At 49.9% G+C, this 23432-nt stretch overlaps 1 protein-coding gene across 1 annotated transcript in view; it reads left to right on the top strand.

Annotated features, from left to right (window-relative positions):
* Positions 1-23432, top strand: part of LOC126533728 (beta-1,4-glucuronyltransferase 1-like) — a 350896-nt gene that overhangs the window by 33528 nt on the left and 293936 nt on the right. The window contains exon 6 of the mRNA XM_050180918.3: positions 840-1112. Coding sequence (XP_050036875.1) covers positions 840-1112 — 273 coding nt within the window. The remainder of the gene's footprint in view (positions 1-839; positions 1113-23432) is intronic.

Here is a 23432-nt window from a genome sequence, read left to right as displayed (position 1 = left end):
ATGTCACTACTGGCGCAGCCCATCGTGCGTCTCTGTCTCTCTTTTCTTTTTTCGTGCATATGAACTGGGTTGCGCACGCGGAGTTTTCGGCGTACAGGCGACGGACGAACGAATCGGCTAGCCATATACAGCTTCGCTGTAAAAAAAAAGTTTATCAAGCAGGTGACTCGAACAGACGACCTCCCAGTCAGGAGGGGTATGCTTTGCCGCGGTGACAGGAAAGTCAAATTGAGAGCAGGCTTATTACGGAGTATTTATTCGATGTCGCGTAGTGCAGCTCGTCAAGGAAAAAAAAAGAAAAAAAAAGCGAAGCACGTCTATAGCACTGTAGTATTTAGAAAACAAGGCAGATTTGTGGAAGCAACACGTGCCCAAATGTGTTTCGCGCAATACACGCATGCACACAACGGTGCTTAAACACTATAGAAATGTGTCGTTTTTTTTTTGCTTGCTTACGGTGGTATGAGCTACTCTTTGTCTCACGTGACGGACAAATTTCCAGTTGGGTAGGCATAAATATGCTGACTCATCAAAAAAAGAAGCCTACCCTGAATGACGAGTGTCAGAGGTGACGTGTCAAGCCGACTTTTTTGACAAGGTGGGAAAAAAGGGAAGAAAGCGAAAGGAATGGCTGCACGGAGGAATTGGCTTTGCCAAGGCTGACCGGGTGGCCCATAGCACTCCCTCCTAGTTTTGTTTCCGTCCTCCGTGGGCAATGCACCTAATCCTGTCGGCATACGACACTCTTCCTCCTGCGGCGCGGTCCAACACGGTCCCTCCCCCCCCCCCCCCCCCCCCCTGATATCCTTGAATGGACGCATCCTGCTTGTCGGACGCAGGTGCGGGACGGCGTGCCCTCGCCGCGGGACAAGGCGTCCCTGCTGCAGCGGGTCGAGGCGATGGACGCCCGGCCCTTCTACCTGGAGCTGTGCTGGAAGTGCCAGAAGCACACCGACTACGAGGCCTGGCAGCGCGAGCCGCCCGGCGACAGGCTGGCCGTGCTGTTCGAGGTGCTCTGGCGCGACCCCTGGGAGCCGTTCTACTTCGGCCGCAACTCGGCGCCCTTCTACGACGAGCGGTTCCGCCAGTACGGCTTCAACCGCATCAGCCAGGTCGGTCCATATACGCTCGATATGTTATTGCTTTTCGCGCACGCTCGCTGCTCGAGTGGATCGTACGAAAGGGGTACGATGAAGTGCAAACTCCACGTAAATCGACTGGGCGGTGACATGCAAGCGTTGCTATCTACCCGAAAGTAGCATGCGATAGATAGATAGATAGATAGATAGATAGATAGATAGATAGATAGATAGATAGATAGATAGATAGATAGAGACAAATGGATAGACAGATAGATTGATAGATATATAGATAGACAAATGGATAAGTTGATGGATTGATAGCGAGATAAATAACTTGTTAATGTATAGTTGAACGAAAGTAGCACGAAACGCAAAGGAAAAAACCCAAATGGGTTCGACAGACAAAGTTCCGCAGTTGAAGAAACAGTCTACCGGTGTTTCAACCCCACTCAACGTCCTGGTGTTATTTCGATTCCTGGACCAGAAAGATTTGTTCTGCAACTGCGAAGCTTTCTTTCTTAGGAACCCATGTGGTATTCTTTTGTCGCTTTACGCTCGGCTGTCGGGTGGATGACACTTTTACCGTTTCGCAAATCGAGCGAGTCCTGATGGAGTAGAAGTGGCTCGGGAAAGGGTAAGCCGGCGTTCATCTAGAAGCAGCCCGGATGAGAGAAATAGGGCGAAGGAAACGTACCGTGTTTAAGTAGAGTTTTTAATGTGACGTAAAGTTGTCTATGTTGGTATTCGGTAGTAGTTGGCCAGCTCCCCGAAACGTAGGGACAGTAAAAGCGACGCGGACGAAGCGTCCAAGACAATTGGACTTCGTCATGTCGCCTACCACGCACGTGAAGTGAGTGCCATAGTCAAAGTGGGATGATATCGGAGTGTGTCACATATAGTCGAAGCAACAGAAGTCTCAGAATGATCGCTGCAGGGGCTAAATAAACGGGACTTCAGAAATACGCTGTGTCGCTACACAGCTCGAATGCTAATCGCATTAGCGTCGAAAGTCATTGTGAGATGAGTTATGTCATAATATTTTTAGGGGGGGGGGCACTGTCAAAGTGCTTGTCGGGGTTCCGCGCTCATGAAAACGGGGCTTCCTACAGCTTTATTTCTATATTACAATTTTCGCGTTTGCACTAAGTTTTCCTTTAATGTTTACACTGTAAACGCGTCTTATTCGTAGCTGTACAATACTGGAGGCTAAACTGGAGACTAAACTGCAGGCTAAGCTGCAGGCTAAACTGGAGGCTAAACGGCAGGCTAAACTGCAGGCTATAATGGAGGCTAAACTGGAGACTAAACTGGAGGCTAAAGTGCAGGCTAAACTGCAGGCTAAACTGGAGGCTAAACTGAAGGCTAAACTGGAGGCTAAACTGCAGGCTATAATGGAGGCTAAACTGCAGGCTAAACGCTGGAGGCTAAACTGGAGGCTATAATGGAGGCTAAACTGCAGGCTAAACGCTGGAGGCTAAACTGGAGGCTAAACGATTCCGACGTCCTTGCGCGCGTTAGCCAATGAGAAGGGTGAAAATGTACGGATAAAAAAAGTGAACGCTACAGAAACTGACGGAATGGGCGTGGGCACTTCTTAAACGACGACGACAGGAAACCCAGAAACAAGAACAACGCCGACAACAGCGATGAGCGTGAACTCGCAGATACACAATGGGAGGCCTTTGCTCTCTTGTTCGCGTTTCAACCTAACCTAACCTTGCGTTGCGAAATGTTTAGATAGCGGACAAGGAGAGAACAATGAAGCAAAGATAATGAACAAAATAAGTAAAACAAAAGCATGTAACAACGTTATCATTGTACGTCTGTCCGCCCTTAAACAGGCGGCAGCCGAACGTTTGGAGCTACAAAGAAAAACCAAGAGCGGGAACGTCTTTGTCTCGACCTCCTTCTTGTTCGCCGATTCCTGAGCATGAAAGGTTAAAAAATAAAAGAAATCCCAGTAACTACTTCTTGTACTGTGTGTATTCCCCGCCGTAACCAAGTGTTTGGAGCTACAGAGAAAACTACCCGTAACACTTTTTTTGGTGTTGCCCGCATGGTCGCCGAACTGCCAGGAACAGACGGAGTTGCCTCCCCCTTGCGACCCTGTGATAAACTGCCGGCTGCACTTGCGTTGCGCGCGCCCTCTCGCGGACTTCGGGGAGATTAATGCGGTGGACACCTTGCGTTGTCGTTTCCGCATATCGGCGGTTGCTGGCCTCCGAACCGAACTACGATTCTTTTCCGGATGGGAGCTCTGCGCACGCGCGGTGACCGCTTGCACGCGTTTTGTGTACGCGGCGCGAAAGAAGTGTCCTTCGCAAGAGCCGTCGCCCGCGCACTCCGCCTTTTAGCTAATTGCTCGCAGCTCGGATAAATTGCGTACCGTGCTCCGTGTATCTAGTTGGATGGGCTCTGAATTATGCCATTTATGGAGTTTCTTGAGTGAGTCGGAGCTTTTCTCCTCCTGTTCGGGGCAGTTGGGTTCCCTTGTGCCCTGGCGGACCTCTTCTCAGTATTGTATCCGCGGGAGGGATCTCGCCCCCAATTGTTGTGTCCCAGAAAGTTCGGTTGTACACTTCTGTGTTGTATCATTTCGTCGCGGAGAGAGAGAGAGAGAGAAGAAAGGGGAAAGGCAGTGAGGTCAACCAGATGGGTAGATCCGGTGTGCTATACTACGCTGGGGAGAGAGGGGAGAGGGAGATAGTTACAGTACTTATGGCGGCATATTTATGTGCTGAAAAAAGTGAGCGCGCGGCGAGCCCCCCCCCCCCCCCCCCCACCCGCCATGTTCGTTATTTCCTTTTGCTGAGACCTCCCCCTCGCCCCCTTCCCCTTTATGCTGCCCCGGGTCTGCCCTGCCCGGAGCAAGCGTTCTTTTCAGACACAGTGGGGAAAACGCGGCACTATTTCAGTCAAACGTGAGGGTCCGAAATTGAGGAAATTGCTTTTCGAACTGTTAATGAATACAGAGACTTCGTAGGAGCATGAAGACACCGCGCGGAACAATTGGTGGCATTTCGCATTTACAGCCGAGTGTTTTTTGTACAAAATGTCGTAAATTTATATTCAGTAGCTTTCATAAAGAAACTTTTTTAGCGCGTTAGAAACTCAGCAAAAAAAAAAATCGCTAAAATGGGATCTAGAATGTTGTGCGGGATAAGGGTTACGGCGCCAGTAAACTGCAGACTACCGCTCACACGCTTTATTTTGCGCTCCACTGTGTTGACAGAGGATCCCTCATCCGACGGGTTGGGGGGGGGGGGGGGGGGGGGGGAGGGATGTGCTTCGGAACACGTGTCGCGCGCACCTCTCGCCTGGACGCGACAGGTGATCGACGATGTCTCAGCGGTGAAAAAAAAAAAGAACGCGCCCGCCAGCTTCGTCCCATTTCCTCGTCGTAGAAACCTTTGGCGTGACCCCGTGAGATAGAATTATATTTCTTCTAGTCGTTTTGTATCTCATTCTTATAGCTTTGTCTTTCCACTTTAGAACGCCCTTTCCTCCCCCCCCCTCTCTCTCTCTCACGCACCTGCATGTACACTCATATGTAAATGTAGACATAGATACCACACACACACGCGCGTACACGTGTGTAAGTACACACACATGCACACTCGTTCACGTGCACGCGCACGCACAATCAGGCGTGCACACACAGACTAGTGCACATATACACATACATACACTCACACATATACTCACACATACATACATGCACACGCACGTACAGACACGCGCGCGCGCGCAAGTAGGGGAAGTGGAATAGGCAGCACAGATGCACACTCTTGTATTCTCGCCCATGGTTCGTTTGAATGGATCGATGCCCTCGGACTGTAGCATGAACCGCAGAGGTAGACTGGCGAAATGGCGATAAACGAAAGAAAGAAGTGACTGCTGAACAAACGGTGATCTGCAAAAATAGGGGGAGAAAATTTAACGTATGTAAGGTCGAACCTAGAAAGGTAGTAAGGGTGAGAGGTCTCGTTTTGTGGTTCGTGCCATGGCCCCGGAAAAACCGGTAGCTCTACCGCGCTTGCCTGATGGATGGGGCAAGGCTCGCGCTGGCCGCTGTCCGCGACACCTGTCGTCGCGGCGCGGCGAAGGAATTTTTTGTTGTTTTTTTGCCGGACGGGGGAGACCACTGATCTCCACTAGGTTTCAACCCTAGTGGAGATCAGTGGGGGAGACTCGCGGGGATCAGGCCGGCAGTGGCGTTTGTTGGTGGCACCACTGGGGAAACCGCTATAGTGCGGGCCTGCGTGGAGCTGGCGTTTAACGTGCAGTCGCCTTGGGTGCCCAACGCGCGGCTTTGGCGCTGACCTCCGCGGCCGGAAGAGGGCGAGCGAGAGGAGGAGTCTTCGGGAGTAGCGGGTTTTGTGTGTGTGAGTGGGGGGGGGGTTGCATTCGGGAACGGTGGGGACAGGAAGAGGAATGTGCTGGGGAGATAGGGAGCAACAAGCGAAAGCGTCTGTGTCACTGCGGTGCAAAGAGGTGCGGGATCCCTAAATATAGGGAGATATGTGCGGTAATTTTAATGCGTTGGCATTAGACGTGCCAAAGTGGAAAGTGTATGCGTGTGAAGTGTGGGAAGCCGGTCATATGGCGGAGGTAGAAAGGGAATGAATTACCGAAATGCGAAAGCAAATTTTCGCACGCTTATTCCGTGTATTAGACCGCGCCAATAAGTATACGCAGTGACAGCAGGAAGAAGCGCACTCATCCGAACACCCTCCTTCACTGATGTCAGCTATTGGCCAATATATAGCATCCGCGTATGGTAATCTGCTATATTACGAAATAAAGCGTCCTGAAAAGAGTGAGGAGCAGGCTTCTGTTGAAAAAGAGAGTGTCCGAGAGAAAGGCGACTTAGCAATGCGCTTGCTAGACCCACGGGCCGCGCACGGCTGCAAAGTTTGGCTGAGATGTTCGCAGCAGCGTTTGCTATCAGCAGACTGTGTTTTTTTTTTTTTCACCAAGTCCGAGGGGTGGGTCACGGCCCGTTAAGAGCTTGAAACTGGGTGTACTGTGTCTGTAGAAGGAAGAGAGAGAGAACAAAAAAAAAAAAGATAAATGATAGGCACGGAGATTAACCAGGACTGAGCCCGGTTGGCTACCGCACACTGGGGGAGAAGGGAAAAGCGGAGGCAGTGGCAGACTGGGCTAGGCGTAACTTATCCGTATGCTAGCACTGCACGGGAAGCAACACATACCCATTGGAAATCGTAGACGAGGCGAACAGTGCCAGAAATAAATCAAAATTTGTTGAAAAAAAGAAAGAAAGCAAGAAGACGCACAAGACAGGTATGCACTTACAAAACCTTAGACTAAGGAAACTGAAACTTCATACGGTTGCCTCCGTACGGGAGGCGGGTAAACCCCAAGAAAGCGATGACATACATGACACGAATGTTCAAGGGACAAATTTTCCTCTCTGCAGCGAAGCTCTAGCGTCCTCCAAATGTTTTACAGCTCCGCTGGTGGCCCACATTCAAAGAGTGGAATGACTGCGACTTTTTTTTTTATTTTCTGTGTCCTGGGCCTACGTCTTGTCCGTTGTCCGAATTTACGACAATCTGCACGCGTGGGAATCGGCTCGCTTGGTTCGTTTTCGTAGCAAATGAACGTGCTCCTGCAGGGTCGAATTCGGTAGAACGGGCGCACACAGCGTACCCACAACCGGGTTGGTTGGTGGAGAACCGGCGCTGGCGATTTTCGCGCGAAAGGGAAGCAGTGCGGTACAAAATCGCAAAGAAAAGCCGTACGAGAAAACGTTCGTTTGTTCGGGGGCGCCTCGTCGCGAATTCGCGGAACAATGGAGATTCAGCGAAAAGGCCCTGGGACGTGCTCTGGCAAATATATACATATATATATATATATATATATATATATATATATATATATATATATATATATATATATATATATATATATATAATATGAGGAAACTGTGCTGAGGCGGTCTTTGTTGCGTTCTTTTCTTTCTTCCTTTTTCTTTTGTCGTTCGTGCCGAAGTTGAACGGTGTTCGATTGCGGTCGGCGAGTGCGCGTGTACGTAACGTAATTTCGAGATTTTTTTTTTTTTTGGTGGCCCAGGACTAGAGGCATTGGGCGCGCGGTTGTCACCTGGGCTCTCACCTGCTGCGAAAGTGCAGCTAGCAGACGTATCAACTGAAAACGAGGTGTATGGTGTTTCAGCTCGTTCGAGTTGGACTAGAGAAAGCGAGAGAGAGAGAGAGAGAGAGAGAGAGAGAATTCAAGACAAAACGTGTAATCAAGAAGTTGGCATACCTGTTTATGCAGACGCCGCTTACACATGCATACGTACATTCGCAATACGTACAAATGTACATGTTCTCGTTTTGCTCATCCACACACCGTAGTAACTTAATATATAGGGCGAGGCAAGGAAGTACAAAGGAGGAGTTTATTGCCTGGCACAGAAAGAAAACTAAACGCACTATAGCGAGGAATTCTCTTTTCCCTCACAGCTAAAGTACTATGTATGTATGTGTGTGTGTGTGTGTGTGTGTGTGTGTGTGTGTGTGTGTGTGTGTGCGTGTGCGTGTGCGTGCGTGCGTGCGTGCGTGCGTAGGAGGAGGATAGATTCAGAAATTGGTAGAGCGATGCAACCTAGAAGGGGCCGTGATATTGGCTCGGATCTCCGGAGATCAGGACGAATCTTCTTTCAACTGCGAAGCCTTCTTTTCAAGAACCCGTTTGGTTTTCCTTGTAACTTCGTGCGGCTCTCAGGTGAATAGTTACTTTCCTTTTCGTAAAACCTCGTCCGCCCGTCAGATTTTCCGAAAGCTTTATTTTCGTTATACTGGCAAGAAAGAAAGAGCACACCCAGGTTTACACGTACATACCTATCAACGTGTGAACTTTACAATTCATAATATTCCGCAGGAGGCGGATGGGCGGCGGGGTGAGGAGGAGGGAAGATAGCACGCATTTTTCTTTCAAAGCTTTGCCGGAGTGTACGTCTTTCCAGGGATGTAGACGCCTGGAAAGATTTATCTTTAGACGTAGCACACCCATCAGCAGAAAACTTGGAACAGCAAATACGGACACGTAACAAACTTATTTCTGGGTCACAGTGACTTTATTAGTAACTTAGCTGTTGCCCATTTCACCTGTTTCAAGAACTTGTTTGTACATACTTAACCAAAGCAAATTCTCATCGTTCACCTTCAGAAGACTCGCAGCGGGAGGTACAGAGACTGACGTGCGATACATTTTGGCAAACATAATTATTTTTTCTTCTTTACTCTGGAAGCTCGGTGCAGCATTCGTAAAAGGGGCCCAAATGCGTAAACTTTACGAAAAATGCGGAAGAGTTGGCAGGTATGCTTCTACATTGATTCATTCTCTCTTGCAGACAAGGATAAAAAGCACACACACGCACACGCACACGCACACGCACACGCACACGCACACGCACACACACACACACACACACACACACACACACACACACACACACACACACACACACACACACACACACACACACACACACACACACACACGGACAAGTAAAAAATTACCGACGATTACGTTACTTCCTAATGCGAAATTTGAGCGCAGCAAATAAGCTGTTTCACCTTTTCGATAGATTGAGGCAAAGAAATCGAGCAACACATGTATGCGCTATCACAGAATTTTTTTTTTATTTTTCACACGTATTCCTTTAACAAAGACTCCACTAACAGTTCTTGACAGTCATGAAGGAAGCTTTGTGGTCGGAGAAATAGACTGATATATGTTCGACTTGGTACACCAATGCTTGATTCTCAAAGACGAGATCTATACAAGTGCCTCGCGAGGTTGTCACAGCCGTGGGACACGTTACGAGCGAGAGGAACGGGATGTTCTCCCGCATAAGTGTTAGGAAATTGCTGTTTGTCTTTATGTCAACATTAAAGTCCCCCACTACTAACATCGGTGTGGATCGATTGACGGTTAATGCGAGTTGCAGGAAGTGCACGACGTCTTTCGTGAGTGCGGTAGGGGCGAAGTAGGCAGCTACTACCAGCAAGATAATTTCGCAGTGGCGAACGGCAGCGGCAATTTCGGCTCGGGCGGTGCACATATACAGATCCGCCGCCACCGATCTGGCTCTCTGATTGCCACCGCACAGGGCGAACGGCAGCGGCAATTTCGGCTCGGGCGGTGCACATATACACATCCGCCGCCACCGATCTGGCTCTCTGATTGCCACCGCACAGGGGTTGCATTGGAGGAGGAGCGAAGAAAGGAATTAAGTTCGAGCCGGCGCTTTGACAACCGGAGACTCGCAGGAAGAGGGGGGAGGGGGGCGGCGTGTACACCCAGCGGCAAACGATGGGGGCAGAAGCGCGCGCAGCAAGCGGACAACACGATAAAGGGAGGAGGGAAGAGATAGCAGCGACTGACTGATGCCGCTGACGCCGATAGTGAGTCAACCCCAGCTGCGGAGTTGGTTTCAGGGACAACGCCGCCGATGCCGACACAAACAATATGATACCCTCGCTTCCGCAGCGCTAAGAACCAGGTCTAGCCGTGGGAAGGTGGTCACGTATTCGTCGACGTGCCGGGGCCTACGTGAAATAACCGGCGCGTCGGCAACTGAAGAGCACCCTATCCGCCACACAAGAACAGGGGGGGGGGTACCCTTTCCTCCTCTTTCTGCATGGCGGCGACGGTGTTCTATGCAGTCACGTTATCTTGACTCTCTAGCGGCGTCAGCGGCATCCAGCGGTATCAGTCGGTCGCTGCTAGCGCTGGGGGGATGAAAGGGGGGCGGAGCTGGTTACGAGGCCGACGACAACGCCGACGACGACGCGAAACCCAGGAACGGACGCCAAAGAGCTGCGCTCTAAAAGGAGCCCTGAAAATAGTGAAAATAGACGACTGACGAGAAAATGCGATTGCAGCATGTTCGAACATTACACGAAGTGCAAGACTTGTAGCCTTAGTGGCAGTATGAATTCAATTAAATGTAAGCTAAGTACAAAGGAGTTGTTGTGCTAGGGGTCTTCTGTTTGAATCCTGCCATCGGATAATTTCATTTATGTTTGTTAGTTGAAGTCAACTTCTTTCTTAGCAAAGTTGCCACCACTTTCCATATCAGGTATGTTTTAAACCTCTTTCTTGGGTCGGTCCCGGAAGTAGTGCACAGACGCGCCAATAAAATTGCATCATTTTCACGTTTCTGTTATTGTTTCGCGCTTTTAGTATTTAAGTCTGAGAAGGTTTAACATACAAGCCATGCGCTGTCGGAGTTTTGTTCCATGACATTTGTTTGTGGACTACCATTCTCAAAATTCTGTGGAATAATTTTGTCAAGAATGTAAGACCAGGTATAACCAACTGTAGTGTTAGGATGGTGCGGCACTAGAACGGCAGTATGCAAATAACTCTCCTATACCGCATGTCATGTAGCAAGGTGTGGCGTATAGCATACGTATACCTAAATATATACGGAACCTCACGGCAACGCCGACGGCAAAAATTCGCTTGGTGTGTCCACATAATTGCTGCCGCAAGAATAAAGAGATGGCGCAAACGGGGATGACCAAATAGCAGTCGAAAACGGCGCGGAACATCTTGGCGTAGTTCTACGCGTTTCAAGCCACCAGGAGAGGAAGGTCTGCCGAAACAATTCGAACCCTCTTTCGACGGCTGCACTCTCATCCCGTGGAATGTGGCCGGGTGCGCGTCACAGGGAAGCGACGAGAAGAATCGCTGGAAGGACGCGGGAAGGGGAGGAGGGGCACTCGAGGAACGACGCGCAGTTGTAGAAAGACGATATTGCTTGCTTATACTAGACGCGATAGCAGAGGCGCCAGCTCGGCGCTCCAAGGAAACGGAATGTGTCCATTCTCTCACTTTTTTCTTTCTTTCTTACCTATCCGCACGTTCCGCGTGGTTCGTCGTGTCTGTGCATAGAGTGAAAGTGGGAAAAGGAGAAACAGGGCGTGTAGGGAAAAGCGAAAAGAGGGAAGGCTGTTTTTTTATTTAGAGAAATCGGGAAAATGGGAAAAGGAGTGCCTTTTGGCGCTGTAGAGGAATGTAATCTCGGTCGCCTCAAGACACACGGCAATTGCGTTTGCCGCCGTATCTGTCGCGAATGCGAGGAGGTGGGGTTGGGACAGAAAGCGGAGGCTGTGGAATTTAGGGGAAAATGCTCCAGCTTCTGCGGGAGAAAAAGGAAAGTTGAGAAAGAACTAGAAACAGAATCAGGATGTATATAAGTTGTAACTGAACCACTTGAATACGTAGCACTCGCGCTCCCAGCCTTTTTCTTCAACTTTTGATAAAAAAAGGAGGTTACCGACAGTTAAGCAAGAATTCTCAAAATAGACAACGGCCCAACGAAGCCAGCTGCGAATCGGTACGACGACCGCGAAACTTGGTGCGGAGAGGCGCTAGAAGAAGAAGGAGAGGAAGAGTTTCAAGAACCAAAGCTAAACAACGAGGAAAGAAGCGCCCAGGTGTTATCTTTGCTTTGTTGCTGCAAATGACGCCTGCTCGTATTTTTTTACTTATCTACGCCGGCGTACTTTCTTACGCGCGCCTTCTTCCCGATTGTTAAAGAAACGCCTTTTATGGATGGAGCTTGCGAAGGCGTGTGCGCACATTGCCACATTTCGGCACATCCGTGCAATTCTTTTTTTGCGTTTGTCAATTTTCCTCCCTGTGCGGGAGATACCGCTCCCGATTTCCCTACTCTTTGTTTTCCCTATCCCCAGTTCCTACATAATACGCGCGTTCGCGTCCACGCGTGCTGCGAAATTGCGGAAGCTCTTTTGTGGTCGCCCCTGCATTTTGCTGCTGCTGGTGGTGGTGTGGAGCGCCGATTAGTTTGTTTCTCGTTGTTTGATCGGAGACGTCTCCCGCCCTGCTGCATTCGCTCCTTCCGTCTTTCGCGCCGTCGTGCATGTGTCGTTGCTCCCGAAAGTGGTAAAAGTGGGTGGCGGGACGGAGCGCGGTGCACTCGCTCGATCTCGAATGGGGAGAGGGGAGGCAGAGTAAAGGGGAAGTAAGGAAGGCACGCGAGGGTGCGCGTATGGCGCCGCTTCTGCCAATAGGCTGCAGAGGTGGCATGCACAGACGCTCCCGAATTGGGAAATAGGAAGGCACAGAGCAGAGGGAAACGAGGAAGAAGTAAAAATAAAAGAAGGAAACCATCGCACTTTGCTGTGATGTGACGGGGGGGGGGGGGGTGGAGGGTGATGCGAGCGCGATCGTGCAAAAGAGCAGAAACTTGTTTGTTCTTATTTTTTCTTGCCGTTTAGCGTTTGCTCCCTCTTATTCGTCCTGACCAGCTGGGGTGGGAGCGCAAATCGCTGCGGGAGGCTATGTGCAAGTGCTAAAGAGGCTGGCGACAAGATGGTGCCTCCCTATTTCTTGTCGCGTGGTTTAGGGGAACGGGGAAGTGTTTCTTTTTGGAGGGGGAAGGGGGACATGTTTGTATGCATCCGGGATTGCATTATTTTTTTCTTTTGGAGGTGGCGAACGGGGCACGTGTCGAGGGACATTTTAGGGATGCCTTCTGCTCTCCGGGAGCCGTTGGGAAAGAGGGGATGTGTATGTACACGACGTGGGAGAGTGTGAGGGAAATGGATCAAGCGGGCCGGGCTTTAGTGGCGTTGGGGGACAGAAGGAGGCGTACGTTCGCGGATTCCCGACCTCCGTTTCGGCGGTTGCGTGTCGCCGGGAACGGCTACCGTGCTTACCCTCTCGCTAACCGCGAACGTTTTCCGGAGTTCGGGAGCGGGAATGCAATTTTCATAAGGATAGACAGTTGGGTGAGTTGGTACGGTAACATGATTTTGGCTTCTAGCGCGAAGTGAAACACGGACACAGAAAGGAGCAGACAGGACGAGCGCTCGTCCTGTCTGCTCCATTCTGTGTCCGTGTTTCACTTCGCGCTAGAAGCCAAAATCATAATGCAATTTTCGAATTGTGTGTGGGCTGTGCCAGGGCCTCCCCCCCCCCCCCCCCCCCGCCCTCAAGATTCATTTTTTGAGCCAGTTGGCATTGGATGGTTACGCAAGACACGCTATAGAGGAAACAGGAAGAGAGAGCTTTAGCTCATTGTAACCTTCGATTTGCACGCAGCCGGCTCAGCGGGGACGCCAGTGCGCATGCGCGTGGCGCTTGTACTGACAGCAGAAGGCGGTGCACTGTCTGAGCTCCGCTGCCGAGCCGATACGAAGCACAATGGTGTGTCGACTTCGCTGCTTTTTGGCTTTGCACTCAATTAGCTGAGCGCGCGTTCCTTGCGCCGTTCGGGGAGATGGACTAATGAACAAAAAATTAAGCGAAATCAACGCATTTTCCTGCAGCGCGCTTTGTAGCCCATGAAATGTGAGCGGTGTGGCCCCGTAAGCGACGCTCACCTAAAATGGTCTAATACCGCGTACACTAAAAACTAAAAAAAGAAAGAAAAAAAACCCCGCTGAGCGAACGCTTCTGTATGTGCGAATGAAGTATGGTTTGGTTAACGTTTTCCTTATCCTCGGATTTTTTTTATTTGCGATCAGCATTCCTTGGATTTCTTGGAACAGTTTTCGTTCGGCTGGTATATGTCTAATCTTTTCCTGGCGCTGACTGATACACGGCTCGACGGAGAAAAAGGGAAAAACGTTGGGCTCTTCTAGCTGAGAGTAAAAATAGCTTACAATAACTGGCTTACAATAACTGACAATAAAGCTTTGAGCCTGGAATAATAGCGCCTTAGTTCACCAAAGTCAGAAATACTGGACCCCATATATGTAATGCCAGCGGCACAAAAATGGCTGCGGTTGGTAGGCCGCGTTTAGTTAAGCTTTTTCTTTTTCTTTTTCTTTGTGGCGTCCCAAGGTGCAGATTATGTGGCGTGTCGGCGTATTGATGCCATTCTAGATGAATGTGGCATCAGCAACACGATGTGTCCTTTCATTGCTGTAATGGTAACCGCATCAACGTTGATAGTCATCGTTAGGTGAGTTGTGCCGTAACTTTTCTTATAGCTTCAGGGCATTTTCCAGATGGTTGCAATTGTTGTAAACTCTCGTGAATGGAGCGTCAATGACACACATCTTTGGGTGTGCAAGATTCGCAGCGCTTTGTTGGTGCGTCGCTCACTATGTGTGCAAGTTTGCCTTTCTTGCACTGGACCGACTACTGTATTCCAATTACATTGCCGAAAAGTTGTCAGCGTAAAACGAAGAGAAAATTTTGTTCACGTTTTGAAACAATTTCATTCCTATATTTCTTTTCTTATTATCTCGCTGTGGGATCAGTTCAACTTCGGGTCGGGGCTTTTTGAATCTCTGCGATTGATTAAGACGTATCCGGAAACGTTGCTAACTTTCACTGGCCGCTGGCTTGTCCACAAACTTATTATAAACTGTTCACTGACTAAGGAACGACGACGCAATCTGAAGTGGCTCAGCTTTAGTGCCTTGTAGTCTTGTCTCGCGAGAACAGCGAGGGTGAAATCGAGCGTTTGTAAATAACTGTTAGCACAAACTTTTCCATAACTGCTTCTTTCTATGTCGCTGTGGCTGTAATTTTTCGCTGAATGTCTTTTTTTTTGGTCACACGTCCATACGGAAGTGTATAAGAGGCGCCAACACCTCCTTAAATAATAATAATAATAATAATAACAAACGGGGTCGCCGCCGAACCACATTTAGTACAGTTATACAGAGGTAAATGCGGGACACACTTTCTGGGATGAAAGAGTGTCGAGCGCCTACAGCCGGCATAGAGGTTCAAGCCAGCGGGCGAGGAAATTTATAGGGAAGAGCACGAGGGATAGGTGGGGAAGGAAAGGCGTGGTCAGTACTTGCAACGGCAAGAAAAGAAGCAAAAAAAAAAAGGTAAAGAAAAACGTAACGGATGTTGCTGGCGTTGCTCCCGCGGTTCGTGGTTGGCCGAGCAGCCGGCCGAGAAATGCGTTGAGGGAGGAAGGGGAAATAGGGAAGTGAGCGGCGAGGGAGCTAGGGATCGGCAAAAATAGGAACACAACACGGGCGGTTGTGGCGAGATTGGGGCAGCGGGAAGCAAACAAGGGATACAACGCGAGGGAAGCTGTGAATTGGCCTAGGGTACATATGGGGTACGTATGCGTAGCTGCGTTGCTCGTGACGCAGATTGGTTCGCAAAGTGGAAATGAAGCAAAACAAAAAGAGGAAAAAAATACACTAGCAAGTAAACCGAGCAGTCAGAACGAATGAAACGTACGGAAGCGTTTGTGGAAGCCTCCGTTATAAAAAGGGAATTTAGGCAGCTTCCCGGAGACATTACCGGGGTCACCGATAACAAACATGCTCTGAAGGCTTTTTCTAAAATATTGTACGATGAAGGAATGAATCTTATGTCATATCGTTGGTTTAGTTGTTGAGTCGTCTTATACTTTTCGTTCCACCACTCCCTTCTCCAATGTTCTTGGCCCTTGAGGGTAATAAATAAGGAAACACGCAAACACTTGCTGCATAGAATGCATTGCCTTCTTACTGGCTTCTTTTTCTGGCTGTAAGTCTATATACGGGCCAAAGACTTTAGCAACTCTGCCGTCATTGGTTTGTTGTGGTTAATAGGGTTGCGAAAGAGGGGTCCATAGGCACAAAAAGGTATTACGCTAGAATAGTTGGCAAGATAAAATTCCAGCCAGTCTTGATGCCAGACCTGTCTTTAGCGAAGGTGACCAGTTAGTGGCAAGAGAGCCTTTTAAACGTAAAAAAAAAAAAAAAAAAAAATTGCCGATTTGCCCCGAGTTGTTTGCGGAGGGTTTGCTAACAGTAGTAGGTTGACAAAAGGTGTAAGGCTTTTAAGTTTTCACGTATAGTCCGTAGATTCCTTATTGAGCTCACAAAAGAGGAACGGAAATGTGCTTGTGTTGTCCTTTAAACCTTTTTATATCGCGAATGAATCCGCTGTAGACTTGCGAGAGAGCCAATAAATGGCTGAGTGCTTATTGGAACGCATCGAAAAGCCATGGACTTCGTCCGTGGACTTCGGGTCCATGGCCTAAATACTGCGCGTGTCAGGCCGTGAAGACCGCTGTGGTCTTTTCGTTTCAGAGAAAGTGAACCGGATATGCGACTGTAAAATATTTTCTAGTGCTTCTTTTGTTTTTGTTTTTGTGAGCATCTGCTTTCTTATAATCCTCTCCGCCTTCTTTCTCTCCTTTTGCTCCTCTTCCCTCTCACCCCAACGCCGAGTAGTAGACTAGAACTAAATAGTTCAGGCTGATCTTTCAGCTGTTCTTTTATAATAAAGCTCTGCGACGAAATATTTTTTGTTTGTTTCAGAATCCTATAACCCAGCTATAGTCAGGCGCGTGACATCGTATGTGTATACTTGCCAACTCTGCCGAAGTTCCTCTGAAGATTACGAATTCCGGCTCTTTCTACGATTTTATGAATGTTTCGCCTAGATTCACGAAGAGTAAGTTTTCTTTCTCTCTCTTAAAAAAAAAAAAAAAAAAAAACGCCTGCCAAGTCGGCAACAGCGAAGTCGCCGAACAAAATTGAACTTCGATCTAAAAACGGCGTGTTGCTTCCCCGTTCGTGCTGTTTCTAGTTTTCCAGCTGCTTGTACGGCGCCGTCTAAAGGTAAATCATCACTAATAACTAGTAAAAGAGAATAGTGCAAACCAGGACGACCACAAAATGAGAGGGACAGACACCGAAGGGAACACACTTTAGCGCTTCTATGTGTGTTCCTCTCATCTTCTGGACGTCCTGGCTTGCGCTATTCTCTTTTGCTGGACGTGTACCAACTCGCCCCTACAGAAGTTTTATGGAACATCATTAATAACGCTCGAATGTATCCAACAATAAGTGTGAGTTCAGTGTGAACTCCTAAGCAATGCGTGTTGCCCTTTGCTCCTCCCCCGAACTCTCGATCCTTGCGGTGTTGATCGCGGGATTTTTCGCGAATTTTATTGTTACGAGATTGGCAGGCATGCGAGATACTGCGAAGTCGTCGAAAAGCCGGTGCTTGCTGCAGGTTATCGCGTCGTCGACCTCATTGCCGTACGCGCGCGGCGTTAGTGTCCTCGGCCGAATGGAAAACAAACGTTTACGGCATTCCGTCGAGGCGCATGCCGCGAATGAGCTACGACGTGGCGGCGACGTCGTTTGGCGCGTTCGTATCAGACGATCACCGCCGATCGTATGTACGCGTCTTCTCGCGTCTCGGTTGCCGCGAGTGAGCTCTCTGCCGCGCGTATAACGCTAGCGCCGGCGGGACAACGTACGACCCGCTTTTCGGGACTCGGGTACGGACGCATCCGTTCGATGGTATCTCGTGAAATATGTGCGCACGGCTACGCGGCCGGCGCGTGTTGTCGGAAGCGTTTCTTGGTGCGAAGTCTGGGGCAAAAATCCCGGCTCCAGTGTCTCCGCGCGTAGCCGGCTGCGTCTGCTGCGTCTGCTGCGCCGTTTCCAATTCGGATCACGCCTGGCTTTTTTTTCTTTTTTTCTTTTTTTTTTAGCGCGGCGTGACCTCGGTTTCGATTTCTACACGGTCGCGACGTTGTCTCCTGTCAATTGTGCTCGGAGATGACGTTCGTATTCCGTCCGGTTGTCGCAGCGATTACGTTCGGCTTTACCACATATACTCCGTTTCGCTATAGTTCGGCGCAGTGCTGCGAAACCTCGCTCGTAGGGTTCGCGTGTCGGCCAATCAGTAACGATATACTCCGTTCCGCTATAGTTCCGTGCAGTGCTGCGAAAGCTCGCTCGTAGGACTCGCGTATCGGCCAATCAGCAACGAGAATCGCGGCTGCCTTTTGTTTCCAGAGAAGGGAGGGGGTAAATCGCCCATTGCCCGCCGCTAATTATTCCCCGATGCTTCTTTTTTTCTCCCGTCAGTTAATGTCGTGTGGAGGGAGTACAGAGGCGGACAGTGGAGGAGTCCCGTTCTTCTGGTTCACGTTTCAAGAACGAATGGTCGGATGATTGTGTTCATCTGGCTATCGTGCAGTACACGAGCTTATAGAAGGAAGCGTGCGATGCGCAGCCGTCGTCACGTCACCTTGGTCGTGCATGCTGTATTCCGCTAGAATAGCAGCCTGGGCTTGTTGCTTTTCCATCCTGGTGTTAACAGCGCAAAACGTAGACGAGACACGAGACGAGAAGACGACAGCGCTTGTGGCGTCGTCTTCTCGTCTCGTGTCCCGTCTACGTTTCGCGCTGTTAACACCAGGCTGCCGTGTTCGTCGCCTCTTTGTCATCTATACGTCGTAGTCACACCGTTCGTCGTCGTGCCGTCGCCGACGGCACATTAGGGAGTTATAGAAACATACTCGAGCGACTTTGCGTACGCAAGGGCACGAACTCCATTAGGGAGTTTTAGAAATAGCCGTCGCAAATGACTTCGCGAACGCAACAACAACAAAAAGAAAGATACGTGTAGCTTCAGACTGCACGCGCGAAGTCACCTTTCTCTCAAACGCTCTGTTTTCAACAGAAGCCTGCTCCTCACTCTTTTCTGGATGCTTTATTTCCTAATATAGCAGATTGTCATACGCAGCTGCCACTGAATAAATAAAGAAATTTAACAGTAAAACTGATTTTTCACTTTGGTGGCGTACCATTCGGTAATAGGGTTACCGTGTAGCTGCGGCAATTCACATTGTATAATACGGATGAGTCGAATTCTGGAATTTTGCGCGCCAAAAGCACGATTCGATTGTGAGGCACGCCCTAGTAGGGGAACTCCTGATTAATTCTGACCACCAGGGATGTCTTTAACGTGCCCCCAAATGCACGGGGCGCGCGCGTTTCTTTATTGCATTTCGCCTCCATCGAAGTGTGGCCGCGGTGCTGCCAGGATTTGAACCCGCGACCTCGTGCTTAGCAGTGCAACACCGTAGCCGTTGTGCCACCGCGGCGGGTATAATATAACACGGATCGAATTTTCGACTCGTACTTGCAGCCATAGGTACAGGGGCGCGGGGGGGGGGGGGGGGGGCGGAGGGGTTAAGTTGGTGGTTGGAGGACGGGAACTTTGCGCTGGTGTTTGATTTACACACGCTCGAACTGTTATTGACCCGTGTGAACGTTATACCCGACCACAGCGCCGCGGTATACCAGTTCATTTTCATCGAGCGTACACATAACAACACACCGGCGGCACTCAATAGCACGCCGCCCTGTCACTTCGAACAAAGTCGCGCCGACAAAGAATGCTTGCTTCGCGCCGGACCGCGCGCTGTCGAATCTAGTGATCGATGCCTTGCTCGCAGCGCCATGTACCGTATACCACCGCAAAAACGAAAAAAAAAGACAATAACAAAAACAATTCCCCGAGCATCGACGACCCCGTGTGTTGGTCGATGCGGTACGGCGTCCATTAATCACCGAATCGACAGCCAAATCGCGTGCCCCCGTAATCAATCGGCACGCGAAGCGGCGGACGTTAATTTCTTTTGTTCTCCCGAATACGCGCTGCCCGTTCGTCCTTAATACATCTCCCCCCTTCCCTTTCCCCCCTCTACCTCTACGTGTGTTCCCGCGCTTACCCGTGGCACTAGCTATGGCATGTATTCCCGGAAATACGTACGACCCGCCGTGGCCGTGTTGAAAGCTCTGCCGGACTTCTTTCTTTTCAATTATGCGCGGATCGTAACGGTATTATGACGAGGTAATAAAGTACATCATATCCGACCCCCTCCCCCTCCCTCCCTCTTCTCCTTCCGTCGAGTTAATTACGCGGCAAATGGATTCCACCTTATATGGCCCTTTCTCTCTCTTTCTGTTCTCCAAGGATCTCTCTCTCTCTCTCGTATAGATTTGCGTTCCGATAATACCCTCCTTCCCTTTTTTCTCGCTCTCCCATATATATATATATATCTCTTTCTTTGGCACGTTTACTCTCTCACTCTCTATTGCCTCTCTCTCTTTCCCCTCACTGTTTCTCGTTACCTTTTTTCAATATTTACCTCTCTCTCTCTCTCTCTCTCTCTCTCTCTCTCTCTCTCTCTCTCTCTCTCGTTTTTGCATTCCGCGACACGTTGGAACACCTGCTCTTCGGCGACAGGTTGCAGCTCGCATGCGCGCGCCCGTGCTCGGGGTTCGATCCTTGCTCCAGAGGTTCTCCATCACTTCGCTGCCGCACGCCGCATTTCCGAATGTTTCTTTTGCTCTTCAGTTCTTTTATCGAGCCGATCGCGGTTTCGCAAAGCGCGCAGCTACTCGCCAAACTCGGGCGCGAACTCGAGTTCGACAAAGTATTATATTGCATGTACACGCATAGCGTGCGTGCGTACCACAAACGTGCACACGACCCTGCCGCCGCCGCCGGCTCGCACACGAAGTCGTCCTCCTCGTCGTGTGTGTGTGTGTGTGTGTGTGTGTGTGTGTGTGTGTGTGTGCGTGTGTGTGTGTGTGTTTGTCGCGGATAAGTTTTGAAACGCTGAGGGATTGGGAAATACGCGCTCGAGGGCAATTGTGAGTTGCGGAGCCGAATGTTTCTTTCTTTCTTTCTTTTTTCTTTCTCTCTTTCTTTTTTTCTTTCTTTCTTCTTCCTTTCTTTCTTTTTTAGTGTATGCGTCTTCTATGACGTACACCGGTGTGGCTGTGTGCTGATGTGAGTTTCGTTTATCGTTATGTGGCAGTTCTTAGAGCGGCATTTCAGCCACTTGGTGCGGCGCGAAATTCTCGTATATGATTCCCGGGTGCCCTTGTAGCGCCTACCACATACGTTGTACTAAATACGTAAAATCCTACGCTGTGCGTTGGGGAACAGAAAAAAAAAACGATTGCCCGTGGCGTTGTGCTTACGAGGCCGACGAGGTCTCGGATTCGATTCCCGGTTAATACGCTTATGCCGTAGTGTTTTTGTCGAAGAACGAGTCTGTTGCTGTTTGCTGCACATAGCACGGCATTAAACTGCGCAGTGGTCGTAAACAAGTCGATATACATTAGAGAAATAACTATCACGAGCCACTCCACTCCACACGACGAAGAGGTGGCACCGAATTTTGAGCAACGATACGAACACATTTATTGTCTTGATCGGTGGTCATCGTGACGAAATGTACGCTCAGACATTTATTTTTATGCATCCGCTTTCATTCATGTTATACATTTGTTATGTACATTCGTGTTTTCGTTTCGCAATGTATTGAGGCAAGGAATTTGAGACCGAAATCACCGCATCGACTAGTGGGCCAGTGCCGTCAGCGCATTCGCAGCGGGAGGGGCAGTGTGGGAACGCTGGCACGATGAGCGGCAACGGAGCCAGCTGTCGAAGAAGAAGAAGAAGAAGAAGAAGACCACGAACGCGTGAGCAGGGGCACTAGTCATTGCTGATGATGACAGTTTTTGCTCGCATAGATTTGTTGACGGGCACAGAAGTGCATGGAACCCTAGCGATAAACAGCTTCGATGTAGAAAGTAGTTTTAGAACACCTGTACGTACAGAAATAATGTGTACCGACACTACTGCGTAACATATGAGATGACATTACCAAGAAAAAGGAACGCTCATATGAAAAAAGAAAGAAAACAGTCCTTTGACCTAGAACATGCGATAGACGAGATTACTGCGGTGTAGCGCATTGTGTTTACCCTCGCGAAATGCGTACACGCTATTCGACGGCATCTACTTTGTAATTTATTGGAGGGAAGCAGAAATGCAACGGTGCCTTTACAGCCACTTTTGTAGGAGTTATAGCGCACGGCCGTGCCAATAGAGTGTATCGTACGCGTCTTCTGGTGCTCGGCGCACCCGTACGCACGCACACGGGGCAGTACGTGCACGCACAATGGGATTGCTGTGTGCGTGCGTGCGTGCGTCCCTGCGTGCTTTCCTGCTTGCCTGCCTGCCTGAGGGAGTGGAAGGTTTAACGCATGTCGTCGGCATCGGTTTCGGACGGAATTTTAAATATCGACCGCCCCCGGCGGCCGACAGACTCTTCGCTTGCGCGCACGCACGCAAGCAAGCACACACACACAGACGCACCGACGCGTCTCTGGAATGCAATCCGTATGGCGCACCAGCTCGGCGGGACGTACTACGTGATCGGGGCCAGAATCGGCGCGCGCGCCATTTTCCGATAGCAATGGAGAGACAGACGACAAGACGGGGGGAAGGGTCAAAGACTCGACCGATACACAACGCGCCCTCCGGCATAGCGATTTCCAGTGCTCCCTACCCCCTCCCCTTTCCCGTTATTCGAACGTCCCCTCCGATTTGCGTGTTATTATACTCAGCGGCTCCGAAAAGTGGCGGAGTGCTTTCGGAAGAACCGTGCAGCGCTAGCCGGCGCCAGCCAGTCACAGAAGCGAGCGCGTGTCGTCTGCATTGCGCAGTGTCCCGAGCCGGCCGCGTCGTCTGCTGCCCCGAACAGACACCGGTCGTCTGTCTCGCAAAAGCTATCGCCGGAGAGCAGACGTGGTACGGAAAGCTGAGAATAGGTAGCGAACAGGGCTGGCGTTTGTATTGGTTGTGTCTAGAAAACGCGCGTAGGATGCAAGTTTGCCGGAAGCGCTTTGTTTGGACCTGAGGCGGGTTTCATGTAAGATGTGGGACAATACCGGCATGTAATTCTTACGAGTGAAAGCGCTGGCCGCTGCTACTACTCTGCATTATTGATAGTTAGGGTTGCTGGACCGTTCGGTTCAACTCGCCTTCGGGCGTATACTCTGCCTCGTGAACTATGTGCAGTGCAGTGAAGCCTACAGGGCTCTTGTTTCAGTTATGTTGCAATGGGAACCGGCTTCGTGTTCTAGATAAACAAGAAGTGCACTACAATTGCGCGCTAGAAATCCTTTGGTGAAAGCTTTTCTGTTCAGCAAGCGTCGCCCAGAGGTCGGTCGTCAGATGCGGACAGCGGAGCCCCTCTTTTTTCGTTTCTGGTCGGTCGGACGCGGCTCGCAGTTTTCACTGCAGTGCACGAAGTTGCTGAGGTGGAGCACAGATTTCACGGCGCAGCGTGGTTTTAGTGAAACGGCGTGTGTGAGTTTGGCGGGGCGATCAGCCTTTTCGAATATTCCCCATCACTGCATCGTCCCGTTCTCGGAGTTATTTACAGTGTACCGAACTTCCCACTCCAATCTCGGCTCTCCCCAAATTACCAGTTCGCTCGCGCTCATACCCAATCGTTTTGGCACGCAGATACATGTTTCTAGCAGAACAGATCCGAAGCTTCCAGTTCACCATGTTCAGTTCGTTGCCCTCGCTTTCCCTCTGGGCGAATGCAGCTACGAAACTACCGTGTTTTTTTTTACTGGGACGCTTTGAACATCTCTGTGCGGCTTTACAGTACGCCTCCAAGGTTCTGTAGTATTTTAGATTAAGTTCCGCAGTGGGCGTTTAGTTGGTGAATGCTGCCTCCATTTTATTTTTGTTCCTCGTTCT

This window comes from Dermacentor andersoni, chromosome 7, assembly GCF_023375885.2.
Source record: "Dermacentor andersoni chromosome 7, qqDerAnde1_hic_scaffold, whole genome shotgun sequence".
NCBI lineage: Eukaryota > Metazoa > Arthropoda > Arachnida > Ixodida > Ixodidae > Dermacentor > Dermacentor andersoni.
Note: the sequence above shows the minus strand (reverse complement) of the source record. Positions and strands in the feature narration are given on the sequence as shown.